The sequence below is a fragment of the Somniosus microcephalus genome, chromosome 17 (assembly GCF_052327205.1).
Source record: "Somniosus microcephalus isolate GS21.2 chromosome 17, FLI_Smic_1.0, whole genome shotgun sequence".
Classification (NCBI taxonomy): domain Eukaryota; kingdom Metazoa; phylum Chordata; class Chondrichthyes; order Squaliformes; family Somniosidae; genus Somniosus; species Somniosus microcephalus.
The window spans coordinates 1,681,100-1,703,569 of NC_141003.1; the positions used below are offsets into that span (position 1 = coordinate 1,681,100).

Genomic DNA, 22,470 nt, shown 5'->3' on the forward strand with positions numbered 1-22,470 from the left:
GCAGGCAGATTTTAGGTTTACCAGTTACATCCTGCAGTGAAATAATATTGAATTTTTAAGAGAGAGAAAGACTGGCGTGGGGGAGAAAGAGAGAAGAAGCCCCACCGCTACCGGCCCGGGGCGGGGTGAAGAAGTCCCACCGCTACCGGCCCCGGGCGGGGTGAAGGAGTCCCACCGCTACCGGCCCCGGGCAGGGTGAAGGAGCCCCACCGCTACCGGCCCCAGGCAGGGTGAAGGAGCCCCACCGATACCGGCCCCGGGCGGGGTGAAGAAGCCCCACCGATACCGGCCCCGGGCGGGGTGAAGTCATCCCACCGCTACCGGCCCCAGGCGGGGTGAAGTCGTCCCACCGCTACCGGCCCCGGGCGGGGTGAAGGAGCCCCACCGCTACCGGCCCCGGGCGGGGTGAAGAAGCCCCACCGCTACCGGCCCCGGGCGGGGTGAAGAAGCCCCACCGCTACCGGCCCCGGGCGGGGTGAAGAAGCCCCACCGCTACCGGCCCCGGGCGGGGTGAAGAAGCCCCACCGCTACCGGCCCCAGGCGGGGTGAAGAAGCCCCACCGCTACCGGCCCCGGGCGGGGTGAAGAAGCCCCACCGCTACCGGCCCCGGGCGGGGTGAAGAAGCCCCACCGCTACCGGCCCCGGGCGGGGTGAAGAAGCCCCACCGCTACCGGCCCCGGGCGGGGTGAAGAAGCCCCACCGCTACCGGCCCCGGGTGGGGTGAAGTCGCCCCACCGCTACCGGCCCTGGGCGGGGTGAAGCAGCCCCACCGCTACCGGCCCCGGGCGGGGTGAAGAAGCCCCACCGCTACCGGCCCCGGGCGGGGTGAAGAAGCCCCACCGCTACCGGCCCCGGGCGGGGTGAAGTCGCCCCACCGCTGCCGGCCCCAGGCGGGGTGAAGTCGCCCCACCGCTGCCGGCCCCGGGCGGGGTGAAGTCGCCCCACCGCTGCCGGCCCCGGGTGGGGTGAAGTTGAACTAGACTGTAACCTTCCGGATATTATGAGGGTCTGGAATACCCCCCAGAATTCTGCACCTCGTTACAAAAGAGTATACAGAATTTGTGGGTTCACAAGTCTATACAGAATTACTGAGAGAATTCTAAAAATATATAGTTTTATTTAAGAGCCAACATTCAGTTAACATCTGTTGAATCAGTTGCAACATTAACAATTCAAAATACAATTAGCTTACATTTCTCAGTGATCCTTATTCTCAAATCTTTACTTTGTTACATTTCTTATTTCTCACTTATTTCTAAATCCAGAACATTCACCAAAATCAATCACTTTGATTTACCCGAGACTCAGTTAAAAACTTAGAGATGCCTCCGTAGAGTTGAGAAACGTTATGCCCGTTCAGCGTGTTCTGACTTCTGTTAAAAAAGGTCTTATTTTTATACCCTTTTGGCAGTGGTTTCTTCTTTGATGTTCTCTGCTGATGCCAGCTAATTGTCTTTATTGATACCTCTTTCGAATGCTTTCTATTCTTACTATCAATTCAACTATTGCATGAATAATTATTTCTCTACTTTTAGGTGTTCCAAAAACCATCATAAAAACAATGACAGCAATGGTTTCTGTTTGATGCCATTCTTATCGAAGATTCTTCATTCAATTCTTAATATTGGCTTTACTGGTTCTTGGCAGACATTTTGACTCTCATTCTCCAAGTTCAATACAAACACAATGCAATTGCTTGGTGTCTCTATTGAAGTCATATCTTCAAAGCCTTTTTGGTATTATATTTATATGTAAATCAAAACCACTTTAACTGTGTGATTACTTGTTTTCTAGCTGTCTCAATTGGTTGCATATTTAATCTTATGGTTCCTGTTTTCCAAGTTTAACATAAAACTATTTGACCAGCAGATGTTTCTTTTACTTGATGTCATGTTTTCAAAGGCACATGCCTCTTTTAATGTTTGTATTTCTGTTTTACGTGTTAGCTCTTCACACTTTAAACTGGGTCTTTTCATTGTGTTCATTGCAAACCGTCGACCTTTCGGAAGCATCAATGGTTTGCTTCAATCTTTCATTGTTTTAGAATATTTAACTAATTCCCATTTCAAAGCTTGTTTACAACTTTGTTATCAACTGATTCTTTCTCAGAAGCCTGTATTTCTGTTTACAGCCTGTGTCTGCTGAGACATGTGTCTTTTAAACCCAGTATGTTCTGTAATATTAGAAATCTGTTCATGGTATCGTGTATTTCTCTGAATCAAGGCTATTCCTTCACACGCGCATTTATCCACATTTTACTGCATCTGCCCAATCACCCAACCCAGGATAGTGCTTTATGTGGTCCAGCCAGATCTGACGATGAATGGCTAAACCAGTTGTCCACAATATACGTTGAAGTCTGCGTCCCTTGGACATGAGGGCCGAACCAGGGGGAATGATGGGGTGAGAGAGAGCAATGGTTTTAATAGGGACTAGGGCATCAAAGGTGGAGGTGAGGGTGTGGTTGAGCAGATCAGTAGCTGCAGAAATGTTGAGGTGAATGGAGGGCCAAAGGCTAGGCAGTTGGAATTTTGAAAGTGAATTGGGAGAGAATATTTTCCAGGGGCGGAAACAGAAGGAAGGAGGTTTGGGAAGGAGTGTTTGGGTGGAGAGTGATACAAGGAAGTGACCAGAGATGGCCTTATCTGTGATTGACACGATGGGAGTAGCAAGGACACACGAGATGGCGAGGTCAAGGGGGTGGTTGTGAATATGGGTAGGGTAGTTTATATGGAGGGAGAGATTAAGGGAGGATGAAACGTTGAAGCACCGACTATCCTTGAGGAAATGTGTGATTGGCAATTGTGGCAAGTTGTGTCAAAGAGACTGAAGAAGCCGCACCCCTACCGGCCCCGGGCGGGGTGAAGTCCCACCGCTACCGGCCCCGGGCAGGGTGAAGAAGCCCCACCGCTACCGGCCCCGGGCGGGGTGAAGGAGCCCCACCGCTACCAGCCCCGGGCGGGGTGAAGGAGCCCCACCGCTACCAGCCCCGGGCGGGGTGAAGAAGCAGTGACATCATCAATTGGAAATGGTCACACGTAGGGGGGCATCTATTATCTGGTTTATGGTAACATACCTGGCCAGCAGCCTTTTTGCCTGCTGCACTGTAAACCAATTTTAACAGCGGTTCCGAATCGCTACCCCACCTTTCAGTTCTGACTGGAGGACTTACAATTAATGATGTTAAAGCGGACAATTGGTTTGGATATGAGCAAAGTCAAAATTTATTAAACGAAAGAACCATAATCAAATATAAACTGTACCACACGAACACAGTAAATGCAGTAAAAGTATATAACAAGGGGGTACAGATGGCAAAAACGAGGGATACAATGGCTACAATGTTATTTAAACAATCTTAGCAATTCCCTTAAATCACCACCCCAAACTCCTTGCTAGGTTGTCTTGTTTGAGGAGTCAGAACACTCTGCTCACCTGTGGTCCAGCGAAGTAAAAAGGGACCCAATAGCTTCTCAGTAGCTATCTTTTATACCTGTTGCTGCTGCCGCTCTGTCTGGAAAAATTCCCGCCTAAAGTTCCAGTACACAAACAAAAGGACTGTGATTGGTTGCTGAATTGCTTGTTTAAACATAGCCAGCCATAATCGGCCTTGGGTCAAGTGGGCAACTCCTGACCTCCCTGGTTTGATTGACAGGTCTTTCACACAAACACATTACAAGCTGTAAACCTCTGTGTTTGACCGGGCTCAAAAGCACAAGCCTTAAAAGATGTTCCTTCTCAATGTGTGTGAACACTTCCACGAATTTCCTCGACTCCATTGTAGTCCAGTCCAGCAGTCTTTCGTGGCTCTGAGCATGCTTCAAAACATTGATCTGAGCCAGAGGCAATTCAAAAACACATAAATCTTCATCCACGATGTGGACCAATGTTTCTCTTGTTTTCAGGGGAATTTTGCGAAACTCTTACACACAATGGGAGCAGTGACATCATCACTTGGAATGGTCACACAATGGGAGCAGTGACATCATCACTTGGAAAGGTCACACAATGGGAGCAGTGACATCATCACTTGGAAAGGTCACACAATGGGAGCAGTGACATCATCACTTGGAAAGGTCACACAATGGGAGCAGTGACGTCATCACTTGGAATGGTCACACAATGCGAGCAGTGATGTCATCACTTGGAATGGTCACACAATGGGAGCAGTGAGGTCATCACTTGGAATGGTCACACAATGGGAGCAGTGAGGTCATCACTTGGAATGGTCACACAATGGGAGCAGTGAGGTCATCACTTGGAATGGTCACACAATGGGAGCAGTGAGGTCATCACTTGGAATGGTCACACAATGGGAGCAGTGAGGTCATCACTTGGAATGGTCACACAATGGGAGCAGTGAGGTCATCACTTGGAATGGTCACACAATGGGGGCAGTGAGGTCATCACTTGGACTGTTCACACAATGGGAGCAGTGAGGTCATCACTTGGAATGGTCACACAATGGGAGCAGTGAGGTCATCACTTGGACTGTTCACACTTCCACACTCAGTCTGGGTCTTGTTCCCCGCAGTAACTCCAGCTGTTTCGTTCCGGATGAACTGAACTGATTCCTCCACAGGCTGAAACAGATTAAAGATTAAACAGGAAATAAACAGGTTGAACAACAGTGTAAATAACCGCGAAACTGGGGGTAATATTTCAATAATAATTACAGGCAAATATTACCCAAAATAGTGACCGAATCCCATTGATAGTTTATTTATTACATTAAACATTAACACACTCACTCGATCCGCTCCAGACTCCTGCAGGTCAGTATGAGGGGGCGGAGAGCGGGGACAGATCGGTCTGTGAAGGAGTTTATTCTCAGGTTCAGACCAGTCAGTGAGCGGTTTGTACTGAGAGCGAGATCCTCGCCACAAGAATCTGTGAGACCGACATCCTTCAGCCTGGGGATCAGAGAGAGAAATAATAGGAATCAGAGTAAATCCCCAGAGTTTATTAATAACACTATTACTGATACTAATAATAATGTCCAGTGTCAGACATCCAGTTATTATAAACGCAATCTCAGAGTCTGGTACTTACCCCAGTTTCTGTATTTTACAGTCCGGGTTCCTCAGAGCCGCAGACAGTAGGTTTCACTCCTGAATCTCCCAGTTTATTATCACCCAGGTTCAGGTCCGTCAGTGAGCGGTTTGTACTGAGAGCTGAGGCGAGATCCTCGCTATAAGAATCTGTGAGACCGACAGACTCCAGCCTGGGGATCAGAGAGAGAAATAACAGGAATCAGAGTAAATCCCCAGAGTTTATTAATAACACTATTACTGATACTAATAATAATGTCCAGTGTCAGACATCCAGTTATTATAAACACAATCTCACACAGTCTGGTACTTACATCAGTCTCTGTATTTTACAGTCCGGGTTCCTCAGAGCCGCAGACACTAGTTTCATTCTTGAACCTCCCAGTTTTTTGCCATTCAGACTAAAAAGAAAGAGAGAGAAACAAACTGAATCAAAGCCCGGATCTGATACACTTTTCTCTCTGGGATATTACAGCAATCACTGAAAGTACTTCAGGAAATTAATCACCTGGTTTTCCCCGTCGGCAACGGTCGGCGGGGCTGGGGCCGGTGGAGGGTCAGGTGGGGCCGGTGGAGGGTCGGGCGGGGGCCTGGGTTGGGGTCGGGTGGGGGTCAGGGTGGGGTCGGTGTTGGGTGCGGCCGGGGGAGGGTTAGGCGGGTCCAGGGTCGGCAGAGGGTCGGGGGGGTGGGGTCGGTGTTGGGTGCGGCCGGGGGAGGGTTAGGCGGGTCCAGGGTCGGCAGAGGGTCGGGGGGTGGGGCCGGTAGGGCCGGGTCAGGCCCGGCGGAGGGTCGGGCCAGGCCGGGCCGGCGGAGGGTCGGGTGGGGCCGGTAGGGTCGGGCGGGGCCGGTAGTGTCGGCCGGGGCAGGGTCGGGCGGGGCTGAGGTCGGGGGAGTGTCGGGCGGGTCCAGTGGAGGGTCGGGTGGGGCCGGGGTTGGCAGTGGGTCGGGTCGGCGGAGGGTTGGCCGGGGCCGGCGGAGGGTCGTGTGGGGACGGCGGAGGGTCGGGCGCGGCTGGTGGAGGGTCGGGTGGGGCCGGGGTCGGTTGAGGCCGGGGTTGGTGGAGGGTCGGTGGAGGGTCAGTTGAGGTCGGTGGAGGGTCGGGTCGGGTGTGTCAGGGGTCGCGGCCTTACTCTGGGGAATTGGGGGAAGCGGGTTTGATGTCCACATTGGATGACACACACATTGACTTTGCCCATTGTGCTCTGTGTTCGACAGTATTGAGGTTCTACAAACACTGACATCTGCACAGAGGAGCTCAGCTGCACCCAGGCTCTCCCAGAACTCCCTCTAGATGATTATGGAGGGAGCCACAGCCCGCAGGGAGGTCCTCGTCACTTCCAAGGGGCGGAAGAGACCAACACAGCCTGGGTGCACATTGCACAGTGGGGCTCAAGCAGGGATGTTGTCGGGAGGAGCAGCCTGCAGTGACACAAACCTTTCAATGGTCTCAGTAGATCACAAAACGTTACTGCAAAGCCTCACTTAACCTCATCAGGCTGTGCCTCTCATCACATCCCCATCACTCTGCCTTTCCTACCCTACTCCTGCACATTCTTACTCTCATCAACTTACCTTGCACCTCCACCCATCTCTCTCTATATTATCACATCCCCATCAGAATCAGAAACCCCACAGTGCAGATAGAGGCCATTTTGGCCCATCGAGCCTGCACCGACACATATCCCACCCGATCCCTGTAACCCCTACACCAACACATATCCCACCCTATCCCCGTAACCCCACGTATTTAATCCCCCTAACACTAAGGGTCAATTTATCATAGCCAATCAACCTAACCCGCACATCTTTGGACTGTGGGAGGAAACCGGAGCACCCGGAGGAAACCCACGCAAACACGGGGAGAATGTGCAAACTCCACACAGACAGTCACCCGATGCCGGATTCGAACCCGGGTCCCTGGCGCTGTGAGGCAACAGTGCTAACCACTCTGCCTTCCCCACCCTACTCCTGCACATTCTTACTCTCACCAACTTACCCTGCACCTCCACCCATCTCTCTCTACATTATCACATCCCCATCACTCTGCCTCCCCCACCCTACTCCTGAACATCCTTACTCTCACCAACTTACCTTGCACCTCCACCCATCTCTCTCTATATTATCACATCCCCATCACTCTGCCTTCCCCACCCATCACTCTCTATATTATCACATCCCCATCACTCTGCCTTCCCCACCCATCTCTCTCTATATTATCACATCCCCATCACTCTGCCTTCCCCACCCATCTCTCTCTATATTATCACATCCCCATCACTCTGCCTTCCCCACCCTACTCCTGAACATCCTTACTCTCACCAACTTACCCTGCACCTCCGCCCATCTCTCTCTATATTATCACATCCCCATCACTCTGCCTTACCTACCCTACTCCTGCACATCCTTACTCTCACCAACTTACCCTGCACCTCCACCCATCTCTATATTATCACATCCCCATCACTCTGCCTTCCCCACCCTACTCCTGAACATCCTTACTCTCACCAACTTACCCTGCACCTCCGCCCATCTCTCTCTATATTATCACATCCCCATCACTCTGCCTTACCTACCCTACTCCTGCACATCCTTACTCTCACCAACTTACCCTGCACCTCCACCCATCTCTCTCTATATTATCACATCCCCATCACTCTGCCTTCCCCACCCTACTCCTGCACATCCTTACTCTCACCAACTTACCTTGCACCTCCACCCATTCCTCTCTATCTATATTCTCACATCCCCATCTCACGAGCCACCCCTCACACTCACCCTCATCCTAGTCCAATCATACCAACTAACAACACACAAGGATAGGCAATTGTGTGTTTTAGCCAATGTTCATGTGAAGTTTCTGTTAATGTGGTGTCAAACATTGAAATCTTTATTTTCAACACTTTCCGTTCTTCGACAGATTTGTGTACATGTTTGGAAGTGGCTTAGTGAGTTGCAGTGAGTGGTGAGGCATAACGGAACTCCTCGCAATGCTGATGAGTGTGCCAGGAATGGTTTGGGCATTGTAGGGATGCTTTGTGTTGTTGGTGTGGGCTGGTGTTAACCTGGTGCATCATGTGTCATCCAGGGCATGCAGCACCAAGTGAAGAAATTCTGGCCACGGTGAGGCCATCTCTGGTGACCCGGTCAGCAATGTGGCTGGGTGTTGATGCCCTCTGTGCTGTGCAGCATCAGGAGTTGTGGAGAAGGTTGGTGTTGCTGCTGGTGTGCCTGGTGCTGCTGGTGTTGAGGCTGATCGTGGTGAGACTCTGGGGCCCAAGGTGAGACAGTATAAACCAGACCCATGCTGGTGTAATAGATGGCAGGTGAACTTGAGATGTCAGAAGCTATCTGTTAATGGTGAGAGAGGTTGTTCCAATGAGGCAACACTGGATAGAGAGTTTGCTCCAAACACTTGCAACCTGCATAAAGCTCAATCTGTCTTCCAAATGCAGTAAGCAACAGCTTCTGAGCTTGGAAAGTGAACAGCTGTGAGATGGGAGCTTTTATAGCACATTTCCAGCTGTCAAGTAATGAAATGATTCCATGGCCTTTCAACTCCCGCCCTGGTTACCTGACGTGATCCCCGAGCAGCGTGGACCACAGGAACATAGGGTCTGATGAAAGGGAGGAACTGAAAGAAATCAGTATTTGTAGGGAAATGGTGTTAGGGAAATTGATGGGATTGAAGGCCGATAAATCCCCAGGGCCTGATAATCTACATCCGAGGGTACTTAAGGAAGTGGTCCTAGAAATAGTAGATGCATTGCTGATCATCTTCCAACATTTGCTGGAATCTGGAACAGTACCCATGGATTGGAGGGTAGCTAATGTTACCCCACTGTTCAAAAAAGGTGGTAGAGAGAAAACAGGGAATTACAGACCGGTAAGCCTGACATCAGTAGTGAGGAAAATGCTAGAGTCCATTATAAAAGATGTAATAGCAGAGCACTTGGAAAACAGTGACAGGATCAGACAAAGTCAACATGGATTTACAAAAGGTAAATCGTGCTTGAGTAATTTACTGGAATTTTTTGAGGATGTAACTAGTAAAATAGATAAGGGAGAACCAGTGGATGTGGTATATTTGGACTTTCAGAAGGCTTTCGATAAGGTCCCACATGAGAGATTAGCGTGTAAAGTTAAGGCACATGGGATTGGGGGCAAGGTATTGACTTGGATAGAGAACTGGTTGGCAGATAGAAAGCAGAGAGTTGAAATAAACGGGTCTTTTTCTGAGAGGCAGGCAGTGACTAGTGGGGTACCGCAGGGATCGGTCCTTGGACCCCAGCTATTCACAATATATATTAATGATCTAGAAAAGGGAACTAGATGTAATATCTCCAAATTTGCAGATGACACAAAGCTGGGTGGGCGTGTGTGTTGTGAGGAGGATGCCGAGAAACTACAGGATGATTTGGACAGGTTGGGTGATTGTGCAGAAGCATGGCAGATGCAATACAACGTGGATAAATGTGAGGTTATCCACTTTGCTGTCAAAAACAGGAAGGCAGATTATTATCTGAATGGCAATAGATTGGGAGAAGGGGAAGTGCAATGAGACCTGGGTGTCCTTGTGCACCAGTCGCTGAAGGTAAGCATGCAGGTGCAGCAGGCAGTTAAGAAGGCAAATGGCATGTTGGCCTTTGTAGCGAGAGGGTTTGAGTACAGGAACAAGGATGTCTTGCTGCAGTTGTACAGGGCCTTGGTGAGACCACATCTTGAGTATTGTGTGCAGTTTTGGTCACCTCATCTGAGGAAGGCTATTCTTGCAATGGAAGGAGTTCAGCGAAGATTCACCAGACTGATACCTGGGATGGCAGGAATGACGTATGAAGAGAGATTGGGTCGTTTGGGCTTGTACTCGCTGGAGTTTAGAAGAATGAGAGGGGATCTCATTGAAACTTATAAAATTCTAACAGGACTAGACAGACTAGATGCAGGAAGGATGTTCCCGATGGCGGGGGAATCCAGAACCAGGGGTCACAGTCTAAGGATAAGGGGTAGACCTTTTAGGGCAGAAATGAGGAGGAATTTCTTCACCCAGAGAGTGGTGAACCTGTGGAATTCTCTACCACAGAAGGCAGCAGAGGCCAATTCATTAAATATATTCAAGAAGGAGTTGGATATATTTCTTAAGGCTAAAGAAATCAAGGGATATGGGGAGAAAGCAGGAACAGGGTACTGAATTTGGATGATCAGCCATGATCTCATTGAATGGCGGAGCAGGCTTGAGGGGCCGAATGGCCTACTCCTGCTCCTATCTTCTATGTTTCTATGTAAACTCTGAAGATGAGCTGAAAATAGTTGTTACTGTAATCCTCTGTTAACAAGGTTATAATGACCTGAATTGCCTCCCCCGCCGCTACGTGTCGGGTCTGCTCTGCTCTGACAGACCCGACATTTGGAAAAGGCACGTGGTGGCGGGTTGACATCGGGGTCCCGACCCACTGGGGAAAAATCCATTTTCTCACCGACCCGCCACTGATCGCGCCCGCTGACCCCTGCGAAATTCCCCCCTCACTGGGAATGTATCTCACTCTGTCCAACTGCTCATATATTCAGGGACTGTCCGTAAATGTATTTATTAAATAAATTGCTGTCTGTGTGAAGCCTTTAAATGTCCCTCAGTCCGGTCTCATTCCCTGATGATCAGAATTACCCTCCTGGAGCTCAGTGACCAGCCTCATCATGTTTGGAGAAACTTGTCCCATTTCTGCTGCTCCTTAAATCCCGGATTTTATGGGAATGGGGCGATTTTTTCAGAATTAAATGATAAAGCATTGATTCCCTGTGCTTTCTACTCTGTGCATTATATTAATCTGTATAATATCTCAGGGTGAGTTATATTGTGAAATGCTCACTGCTGCTGTAAAATCCGCCCCCCAGGATTTTATATAACAAGGAGAATTTATTCTGAAATAAAAACAGGAAATGCTGGAAATACCCGGCAGGTCAGGCAGCATCTATAGAGAGAGAAACAGAGTTAATGTTTCAGGACAAGGACCCCTCGTTAGAACTGGAACAAGTTACAGATGTCACAGATGTTTAAGCAAGTGTCGGGGCCGGGAGAGGCGGGGGGAGCAGAGGACAGAACAAAAGGGAAGGTCTGTGATAGGGTGGAAGACAGGAGAGATTAAATGTGGAGGCTGGTGGGGTGAAAGGTGAAGACAAGGGGAACCTATCTTGGTTCTGGGAGGGAGGGGAAGGGGTGAGAGCAGAAGTGCGGGAAACAGAACAGACACGGTCAAGGGCCGCGTCAACCACGGTAGAGGGGAATCCTCGGTTGAGGGAAAAGGAAGACATGTCGGAAGCATTGGATGGAACGTGGCATCATCAGAAAAACTGGGAGAATGGGCCAGCGTCCTTACAGGAAGCGAGGTGGGAGGAAGTGTATTCCAGGTAGCTGTGGGAGTCAGAGGGCTTATAGTGAATGTTTGTCAATAGCAGCAAGAGAGTTTATTCTGTCCCGTTACAAGTTTTAAATGTCCCTGTGCTCCTAGTTTATAGGGGAGGGGAGTCTCTCACTTTATTCCCATTATTAAACTGGCTCTACATTTATTTCAGGTGTAACTGGCCCGGCAGTTTTGGGGGAATTTTCGGAAGTTCCCTCCCCGAGCGGGGCCTCACACATGGGGTGGATTATGGGGAATTCCCGGGTTCACTGCCCCCGGTTTACCCAGGAGCCGCCCGCTGTGTGCGAGGCCCCACCGCTGGCCGGTGTGTGTCTGCACTCCAGTTAGATTGGAACCTTTTCACCGGCAGGTTTAAGATCCTGAATATCAACCTTTACTCAATGTTCAGGACTGTGAATAATTGTAAACATTTACAGCTGAAAGAATTCCCAATTCCCCAATATTCCCAATCCAGGAAACTACCCCCTCGACAGGACACACCCTGCACGGTATTGGAGTAAATATCGAACTGTTAGTGATTTAAACTCAGATTTCTCTCCTGTTTCTAGTTGAAATGGTGGATGTAGAAAATATTTTAAATTAATTTTATCTTTACTGCCGGATTATATTTTATGTTTATCTTCCACTATCCAGCCTTATTAAACATGATTTATTGTAATTAAATTATCAGACTCTCAGTGACCTGTATCCGCTGATCCGATAAAGACTGTAAAATCCCTACTTGTTCACAAGGATCCATTTTAGATTCTCCAGTCCTTAGGGAATTACTGACCGATCCTCTTATTATTGGTCATATTTGTGTTGAATCCGCTTCTCTCTGGTTTAACTGAACTGTTTGTTTCCCTACATTACGGAGCAACAACACAATCCGTGACTGTTCTACAATTTGCCCAACAGTTAGAGACAAATAAACAGATACCTCAACACCCGGCATTTGTGCAGTACGGGTCCCAGCCGCTGGAGTCCTTCACACTGAATGGAGTAGTTTCCTATAACGAGGTGTTCTATTGTATCACAGAGTCCAATGACGTGAGACAGGACCGCACAGTCAATCGGGGTCAATGTCAATCTACTAAATGTAAGTGCTTTCACAGATCCCACTGTGGTCTGAGCCAGTGCTTTATTCTGAGACTCAAACAGGTAGTGGAATGTGTTCAGGAGGTTCCTTTCACCAGTTTCATTCTCTGTGTCTTCAATCTGTCCTTCAACCTTCTCCTTCACCCAGTCAATCACTCGGCAGGTGGTGTGATGAAGAAATCGACCCAGAAACTCCTCCAGGGGCTGAGCTGCCTGTGGGGAGGAGAGACCAGCAACAAAACGGAGAAATATCTCAAATCGCCCATCTTCCTTGCTGTGGGCTTCTCTGAGGAGTTTCAGGATGTCCCCGGGATCTGGAGTCAGGAATTGTGCGAGTGCGGCTACAAACTCTTGGATGGTGAGGTGTGGGAATGTGTACACCACGCTCTGGACAGAATCATCTCTCTCCAGAAGTTCCATCATGAACCCAGACAGGAACTGGGAAGGTTGCAGATTGTACTTGACCAAATCTCCATTTCCAAACACAATCTTCTTCTCAGAGACTCCTGTGATGGCCATCTCACCAAGCTTCAGTAACACATCACGGGGGCTTTCAATCTCTCGGCCATGGTTTTTCAGAATGTTGTAAATATAGTAGGAATATAGTTGGGTGATGGTCTTGGGAACTCGCCAATTCCTGTCTCTTTGTGTAAAGAAGGGGCCCAGTGACAGACCGAGGATCCAGCAGTAGGAAGGGTTGTAGCACATTGTGTACAGGATCTCATTCTCCTCCACGTGTTTGAAAACAGCTGCTGCCACCGTCTGATCTTCAAAAAACTTGTTGAAATATTCCTTCCGTTCTTCACCAACAAACCCCAGGATTTCAGCCCAGACACTGATCTCAGCCTTTTCCAATAAATGTAATGCAGTGGGGCGGCTGGTCACTAGCACTGAACATCCTGGGAGCAGCTTGTGCTGTATTAAACTGTACACAATGTCAGACACTTCACACCAGTCTTCAGGATCTGTGCACCTGTGCTGAGGTTCAGTATTTCTCCGATTGTCGGCAAAATCGATCCTGTCCTTGAATTCATCCAAACCATCGAATATAAACAGCAATCCCTCTGGGTTCTTCCAGAGCTCCCTAAGAATATTCCCAAAGTAAGGATACTGATCCAGTATCAGATTCCTCAGGTTTATTCTACAGTTAATAGCATTCAAATCCCGGAATTTAAAACTGAAAACAAATTGAAAGTTTGGGTATATTTTCCCAGTGGCCCAGTCATGAACAATCTTTTGTACCATTGTTGTTTTTCCAATCCCCGGGACTCCGCTCACTGCTGCTGAACTCCCCCGCACTTCGCTCACTGCTCCTGAACTCCCAAATTTGGATCGCCAGAAGATATCCATGATTTTCTGAAACAAACCCCCTCTCTGAGAACAACAGCTGTGGAACAATTGATCAGTTCGGATTTTTTCCAGCACTCCCCGGAGATGTTCCTCTCTCCACTCTTCATGAACTGCTGGCAAGAGGCCGAGACCATGTTCTACAAGAGTCCGATTTCGAACAGTAGAAATGACCGTTAGTTCAGCGTATCGATCAAACAGCTGGAAAATCTTAACCTTCTCCTTTATTAGGATCGTGTTCACTCTCAGTGTTTCAGTTTGTTCCCGGAGTGTTTCCTTGTGTTTCTGTTGAAGATCTTTAAAGAGAACAGACAGAAAGTGGTTCTCAGTATTATTTGCACTGACATAAAAACAACTTCTCAATGCCATTTCACTATTCAGTAAAATAACGCAAGATTAAACTGGCAATTTCAATAGAGGTGTGTGTAGAAATTAAAACTCAGTTAGTAGTTGAGAACTGCTTCAAATCCTCACGTGATTCTAATATTTACTGGGAAATAGGGCAGAGGATATCAGTGGGATATGGACAGAGTGCGAATGGTCAAATGTACCAGTGCTTTTGTATCAGACCTTGGGCAGGTTATCTGGGGCATTGTGTGAATTGGGAGTGGGACAGACTGTGAATGGTCAAGTGTCCCACTGTTACTGTATCAGACCTTGGGCAGGTTATCTGGGGCATTGTGTGAATTGGGAGTGGGACAGACTGTGAATGGTCAAGTGTCCCACTGTTACTGTATCAGACCTTGGGCAGGTTATCTGGGGCATTGTGTGAATTGGGAGTGGGACAGACTGTGAATGGTCAAGTGTCCCACTGTTACTGTATCAGACCTTGGGCAGGTTATCTGGGGCATTGTGTGAATTGGGAGTGGGACAGACTGTGAATGGTCAAGTGTCCCACTGTTACTGTATCAGACCTTGGGCAGGTTATCTGGGGCATTGTGTGAATTGGGAGTGGGACAGACTGTGAATGGTCAAGTGTCCCACTGTTACTGTATCAGACCTTGGGCAGGTTATCTGGGGCATTGTGTGAATTGGGAGTGGGACAGACTGTGAATGGTCAAGTGTCCCACTGTTATTGTATCAGACCTTGGGCAGGTTATCTGGGGCATTGTGTGAATTGGGAGTGGGACAGACTGTGAATGGTCAAGTGTCCCACTGTTACTGTATCAGACCTTGGGCAGGTTATCTGGGGCATTGTGTGAATTGGGAGTGGGACAGACTGTGAATGGTCAAGTGTCCCACTGTTACTGCATCAGACCTTGGGCAGGTTATCTGGGGCATTGTGTGAATTGGGAGTGGGACAGACTGTGAACGGTCAAGTGTCCCACTGTTACTGTATCAGACCTTGGGCAGGTTATCTGGGGCAGTGTGTGAATTGGGAGTGAGACAGACTGTGAATGGTCAAGTGTCCCACTGTTACTGTATCAGACCTTGGGCAGGTTATCTGGGGCAGTGTGTGAATTGGGAATGAGACAGACTGTGAATGGTCAAGTGTCCCACTGTTACTGTATCAGACCTTGGGCAGGTTATCTGGGGCACTGTGTGAATTGGGAGTGGGACAGACTGTGAATGGTCAAGTGTCCCACTGTTACTGTATCAGACCTTGGGCAGGTTATCTGGGGTATTGTGTGCACCGAGAGAGGGACAGACTGTGAATAGACAGGAGGTAGATTGCTATTGTTTCATGAATTGTGCAGGTTATCTGGGGTATTGTGTGCACTGAGGGAGGGACAGACTGTGAATAGACAGGAGGTAGATTGCTATTGCTTCATGAATTGTGCAGGTTATCTGGGGTATTGTGTGCACTGAGAGGGGGACAGACTGTGAATAGACAGGAGGTAGATTGCTATTGTTTCATGAATTGTGCAGGTTATCTGGGGTATTGTGTGCACTGAGAAAGATGGTTGAAGGTATTCAGAGGTTAGGCTGTAAGAAGGGTTACTGGGTTTGATGAGTTTTGTTTGATCAGGAGACTTCGGTATTGAAATGTTTTAATGGATTTCACAAAATTAATGCAGAAATCAGGCTCACAATTAGCAAAATAATTACTAATGGAGTGAATTGAAAGTAAGAGGGTAACTCAGGGTATTTTTGTCCCCCGTAACATAATTTATCGGGTGGACCAGTTACCAAGGAAACACAGTGATGGGGCCTTGTTAGGCGGGGTAGAGACAATTGAACGAGTTTGTGTCAATACACGGAGAGGAGGGGTAAGTGGGCCATCTCTAACAGGGACAGGCTTATCTTGGGTCAAATACACATTTTCTGCACCTAATCATTCTCCTGTTATAAGGGGCCGGATTTTCCGACCCCCATGGGTGCGTACTAGGTGTGTATGCACCCATTGGCGTCTCGCAAGTGTCAGTTTCAGGCAATGGAAGCGCATGTGCTGAAAACCGGCACTGGCGATCTGTCAAGGTCCGCCTGCCCAGGAAAATTGCCTCTGCGGGTGGAGAGATGCGCTTTTTGCACAACTTCCGCCCGCTGAAAGGCCATGGAATTCCTACGCCTGGTAAAAGCAGGCGAAAGGCCGGATTTTATCTGAAGAATGTTGAAAAATAGAAATATTACATTTGACAACGCCATAGCATACAAGGCTACGGACCAAGTGCTGGGAAATGGGATTAGAATAGACAGGGCTTGAAGGCCGGTGCGGACACGATGGGCCGAAGGGATTCTCTCTGTGCTGTATAACTCTATGACTCAATTCTGTGTGTACAGGCTGTCAAAAGTATGAAGGGGGATCCCATTCTTTGATTGGTTCACCTAGCCTACGTGATCCCAGTGGCGCGCGAACTGCATCTGCCCCTGGGATACTTGGGCTTCTACCGGCGCAGACCCGGAGAGGCCCCGGCGCAGACCCGGAGAGGCCCCGGCGCAGACCCGGAGAGGCCCAGCCTCGGGATTTATGGAACCAGCAGGTAGGTTCAATGATTTGTTCCGATCGGAGGCATCAGGATCCTGCCAGGTGTGTATGGGGTTTCACAGTGTATCAGGATCCTGCCAGGTGTGTATGGGGTTTCACAGTGTATCAGGATCCTGCCAGGTGTGTATGGGGTTTCACAGTGTATCAGGATTCTGTCAGGTGTGTGCAAATTTTCGTCGCCTTATGTGAGGAAGGGTGTTCTTGCCATGGAGGGAGTTCAGCGAAGATTCACCAGGCTGATACCTGGGATGGCAGGAATGACGTATGAGGAGAGATTGGGTCGATTGGGCTTGTACTCGCTGGAGTTTAGAAGAATGATAGGGGATCTCATTGAAACTTATAAAATACTGGCAGGACTGGACAGACTAGATGCAGGGAGGATGTTCCCGATGGTCGGAGAATCCAGAACCAGGGGTCACAGTCTAAGGATAAAGGTAGGCCCTTCTGGACAGAAATGAGGAGGAATTTCTTCACCCAGAGAGTGGTGAACCTGTGGAATTCTCTAACAGAAGGCAGTAGAGGCCAATTCATTAAACATATTCAAGAAGGAGTTGGATATATTTCTTAAGGCTAAAGGGATCAAGGGGTATGGGGAGAAAGCAGGGACCGGGTACTGAACTCTGATGATCAGCCATGATCGGATTGAGTGGCGGAGCAGACTCGAGGGGCCTAATGGCCTGCTCCTGCTCCTATATTCTAAGTTTCTATGCCAGGTGTGTATGGGGTTTCACAGTGTATCAGGATCCTGAGAGATGTGAACGGGGTTTAACAATGTATCAGGATCCTGCCAGCTGTGTATGGGATTTCACAGTGTATTGGGATCCTGCCAGTTGTGTATGGGGTTTCACAGTGTATCAGGATCCTGCCATGATTATATGGGGTTTCACAGTGTATCAGGATCCTGCCAGGTGTGTATGCGGTTTCACAGTGTATTGGGATCCTGCCAGGTGTGTATGGGGTTACACAGTGTATGTGGATCCTGCCAGGTGTGTATGGGGTTTCAGTGTATCAGGATCCTACCAGGTGTGTATGGGGTTTCACAGTGTATCAGGATCCTGCCAGGTGTGTATGGGGTTTCACAGTGTATCAGGATCCTGCCAGGTGTGTGTGGGGTTTCAGTGTATCAGGATCCTGCCAGGTATGTATGGGGTTTCACAGTGTATCAGGATCCTGCCGGATGTGTACATGGTTTCACAGTGTATCAGGATCCTGCCAGGTGTGTATGGGGTTTCACTGTGTATCAGGATCCTGCCAGGTGTGTATGGGGTTTCACGGTGTATCAGGATCCTGCCAGGTGTGTGTGGGGTTTCAGTGTATCAGGATCCTGCCAGGCGTGTATGGGGTTTCACGATCCTGCCAGGTGTGTATGGGGTTTCACAGTGTATCAGGATCCTGCCAGGTGTGTATGGGGTTTCACGATCCTGCCAGGTGTGTATGGGGTTTCGCGATCCTGCCAGGTGTGTATGGGGTTTCACAGTGTATCAGGATCCTGCCAGGTGTGTATGGGGTTTCACAGTGTATCAGGATCCAGCCAGGTGTGTATGGGGTTTCACAGTGTATCAGGATCCTGCCAGGTGTGTATGGGGTTTCACAGTGTATCGGGATCCTGCCAGGTGTGTATGGGGTTTCACAGTGTATCAGGATCCTGCCAGGTGTGTATGGGGTTTCACAGTGTATCAGGATCCTGCCAGGCGTGTATTGGGTTTCACGATCCTGCCAGGTGTGTATGGGGTTTCACAGTGTATCAGGATCCTGCCAGGTGTGTATGGGGTTTCACGATCCTGCCAGGTGTGTATGGGGTTTCACGATCCTGCCAGGTGTGTATGGGGTTTCACAGTGTATCAGGATCCTGCCAGGTGTGTATGGGGTATCACAGTGTATCAGGATCCTGCCAGGTGTGTATGGGGTTTCAGTGTATCAGGATCCTGCCAGGCGTGTATGGGGTTTCACAGTGTATCAGAATCCTGCCAGGCGTGTATGGGCTTTCACAGTGTATCAGGATCCTGCCGGATGTGTACATGGTTTCACAGTGTATCAGGATGTTGCCAGGTGTGTATGGGGTTTCACAGTGTATCAGGATCCTGCCAGGTGTGTATGGGGTTACACAGTGTATCAGGATCCTGCCAGGTGTGTATGGGGTTTCCCAGTGTATCAGGATCCTGCCAGGTGTGTATGGGGTTTCACAGTGTATCAGGATCCTGCCAGGTGTGTATGGGGTTTCACAGTGTATCAGGATCCTGCCAGGTGTGTATGGGGTTTCCCAATGTATCAGGATCCTGCCAGGTGTGTATGGGGTTTCACAGTGTATCAGGATCCTGCCAGGTGTGTATGGGGTTTCACAGTGTATCAGGATCCTGCCAGGTGTGTATGGGGTTTCACAGTGTATCAGGATCCTGCCAGGTGTGTATGGGGTTTCACAGTGTATCAGGATCCTGTCAGGTGTGTATGGGGTTTCACAGTGTATCAGGATCCTGCCAGGTGTGTATGGGGTTTCACAGTGTATCAGGATCCTGCCAGGTGTGTATGGGGTTTCACAGTGTACCAGGATCCTGCCAGGTGTGTATGGGGTTTCACAGTGTATCAGGATCCTGCCAGGTGTGTATGGGGTTTCACAGTGTATCAGGATCCTGCCAGGTGTGTATGGGGTTTCACAGTGTATCAGGATCCTGCCAGGTGTGTATGGGGTTTCACAGTGTATCAGGATCCTGCCAGGTGTCTATGGGGTTACAGTGTATCAGGATCCTGCCAGGTGTGTATGGGGTTTCACAGTGTATCAGGATCCTGCCAGGTGTGTATGGGGTTTCACAGTGTATCAGGATCCTGCCAGGTGTGTATGGGGTTTCACAGTGTACCAGGATCCTGCCAGGTGTGTATGGGGTTTCAGAGTGTATCAGGATCCTGCCAGGTGTGTATGGGGTTTCACAGTGTATCAGGATCCTGCCAGGTGTGTATGGGGTTTCACAGTGTATCAGGATCCTGCCAGGTGTGTATGGGGTTTCACAGTGTACCAGGATCCTGCCAGGTGTGTATGGGGTTTCACAGTGTATCAGGATCCTGCCAGGTGTGTGTGGGGTTTCACAGTGTATCAGGATCCTGCCAGGTGTGTATGGGGTTTCACAGTGTATCAGGATCCTGCCAGGTGTGTATGGGGTTTCACAGTGTACCAGGATCCTGCCAGGTGTGTATGGGGTTTCACAGTGTATCAGGATCCTGCCAGGTGTCTCTGGGGTTTCACAGTGTATCAGGATCCTGCCAGGTGTGTATGGGGTTTCACAGTGTATCAGGATCCTGCCAGGTGTGTATGGGGTTTCACAGTGTACCAGGATCCTGCCAGGTGTGTGTGGGGTTTCACAGTGTATCAGGATCCTGCCAGGTGTGTATGGGGTTTCACAGTGTATCAGGATCCTGCCAGGTGTGTGTGGGGTTTCACAGTGTATCAGGATCCTGCCAGGTGTGTATGGGGTTTCACAGTGTATCAGGATCCTGCCAGGTGTGTCTGGGGTTTCACAGTGTATCAGGATCCTGCCAGGTGTGTATGGGGTTTCACAGTGTATCGGGATCCTGCCAGGTGTGTATGGGGTTTCACAGTGTATCAGGATCCTGCCAGGTGTGTCTGGGGTTTCACAGTGTATCAGGATCCTGCCAGGTGCGTATGGGGTTTCACAGTGTATCAGGATCCTGCCAGGTGTGTATGGGGTTTCACACTATCAGGATCCTGCCAGGTGTGTATGGGGTTTCACAGTGTATCAGGATCCTGCCAGGTGTGTATGGGGTTTCACCGTGTATCAGGATCCTGCCAGGTGTGTATGGGGTTTCACAGTGTATCAGGATCCTGCCAGGTGTGTATGGGGTTTCACAGTGTATCAGGATCCTGCCAGGTGTGTATGGGGTTTCACAGTGTATCAGGATCCTGCCAGGTGTGTATGGGGTTTCACAGTGTATCGGGATCCTGCCAGGTGTGTATGGGGTTTCACAGTGTATCAGGATCCTGCCAGGTGTGTATGGGGTTTCACAGTGTATCAGGATCCTGCCAGGTGTGTATGGGGTTTCACAGTGTATCAGGATCCTACCAGGTGTGTATGGGGTTTCACAGTGTATCAGGATCCTGCCAGGTGTGTGTGGGGTTTCACAGTGTATCAGGATCCTGCCAGGTGTGTATGAGTATATAAGTGTTAGCGAGCTGCAGCTGGATTACGTGATTATTTATACTTACCGGATTATGTCAGACATTGTACGAATTGTAACTTGAATCAACACCGAATAGTTGAGGATTGAATAATCCAAATGACATTCAATCCTGTTTCCTCAGCCTTTGAACTTCTGATTCCCAGATTCTGACAACCTCTAAACAAACGGCTACAGTCAAACATTCTGAGCTTCAGAAATTCAATAAAAGTTTTGAACTCCCCATTTCATCACTTACCTTTCAGGTTACTGGGTATTTCGGATAAACCTTCTGCGATGTTCATGTAATCAAATGGATCGGAACCTGTTTAAAACAATTAACTTTCATCAATTCAGATCTGGGTGATATTATAGTAAAATCTGCAGTGTTAGAACCTGTCATTGAATTCAGTGTGTGATGTTACCGTACCAAGTTCCTGTATTTCTTTCAGTAGTTTGTCCAGCTTTGGTAACCTGTGGCCCATTTTCACCAAGGATTCCCACATCACCCTTCGGGCCCCAGAGCCTTTCTCCATCACCAGAGTTAGGAGAAGTTTGGAACTTTCCGCCTGGTTTCCCTTCTCCGCCAGCTCAGTGACTTTCTGTAAAGAATAGTAATGAATATATTGAGGAGCGGAGTGAAAGACAAACACTGAGAATGAGAAGGAAAGGATCTGCTCAGTGATGGGATCTCCCAGTTGTTGAGCACAGAAAGCAGTCACTGGGCCGGGTACTGATCCATTCTGAACATGGGCTGAATATTCGGTAAACATCTTGATTCACTCATTAACGGGAAATAAACGAGATAGAAGGAAAATATTTGAAATAACAACAGAAAACCCTGGAAAAACTCAGCAGGCCAGGCAACATCCGTGGAGAGAGAAACAGAGTTAATGTTTCAGGTCAAAACCATTCTTCAGAACTGAGAACAAAAAGCAGAAAATGAGACAGATTGAAAGGCGGGCTTGGGGGCTGGGAAATGGGGGAGGGGATGAAAGGGAAGGTCGGAGAGGTGAAGAGACATTAAGAGATATTCAAGGCGAGACGAGATGGTAACAGGACAGGTAAGGAGACAAAGGATGGCTCTCGATGAAGTGTGAAATGCGCTGGCAGCATGGTCAGCAGAATCGACCAATAATAATAATAATAAGGATGACAAATCCAATCACTCCAATCCAGAGGCAGAATCAGACAATGAACCCGAGACAAAGCAGGATAAATTAGCAGACGTGGCCAGAAACTGGAGGAAATATAATGTTTATGGAGTAGAGGGAGGTGGAGAGGCAGAGGGGTTGATGGAGTGAATTCCTGAGCTTGGGGCCTCAGACAACTGAATGCTCAGCCACCAGAGGCGGTGTGAAGGACTGGGTGCACAAGAGGAAGAGTCAGAGTAACGGAGAATTCCAGTGACAGGGCAGGCTGCAGGGCTGGATTGGGTTACAGAGATAGGAAGGGGCGAGGTCTTTACTTTATTTAAAGAGAAGAATGGGCA

At 48.9% G+C, this 22,470-nt stretch overlaps 1 protein-coding gene across 1 annotated transcript; it reads right to left on the minus strand.

Annotated features, from left to right (window-relative positions):
- Positions 1-1,140: 1,140 nt before the first annotated feature.
- Positions 1,141-21,911, minus strand: LOC147105438 (NACHT, LRR and PYD domains-containing protein 3-like). Its single transcript, XM_086009808.1, is given in 8 exon segments — positions 1,141-4,583; positions 4,752-4,913; positions 5,053-5,102; positions 5,104-5,224; positions 5,366-5,452; positions 12,384-14,184; positions 21,238-21,303; positions 21,409-21,911. Coding segments are annotated over 8 exon segments (2,718 nt in total). The 5' UTR covers positions 21,752-21,911; the 3' UTR covers positions 1,141-4,495.
- Positions 21,912-22,470: the final 559 nt, after the last annotated feature.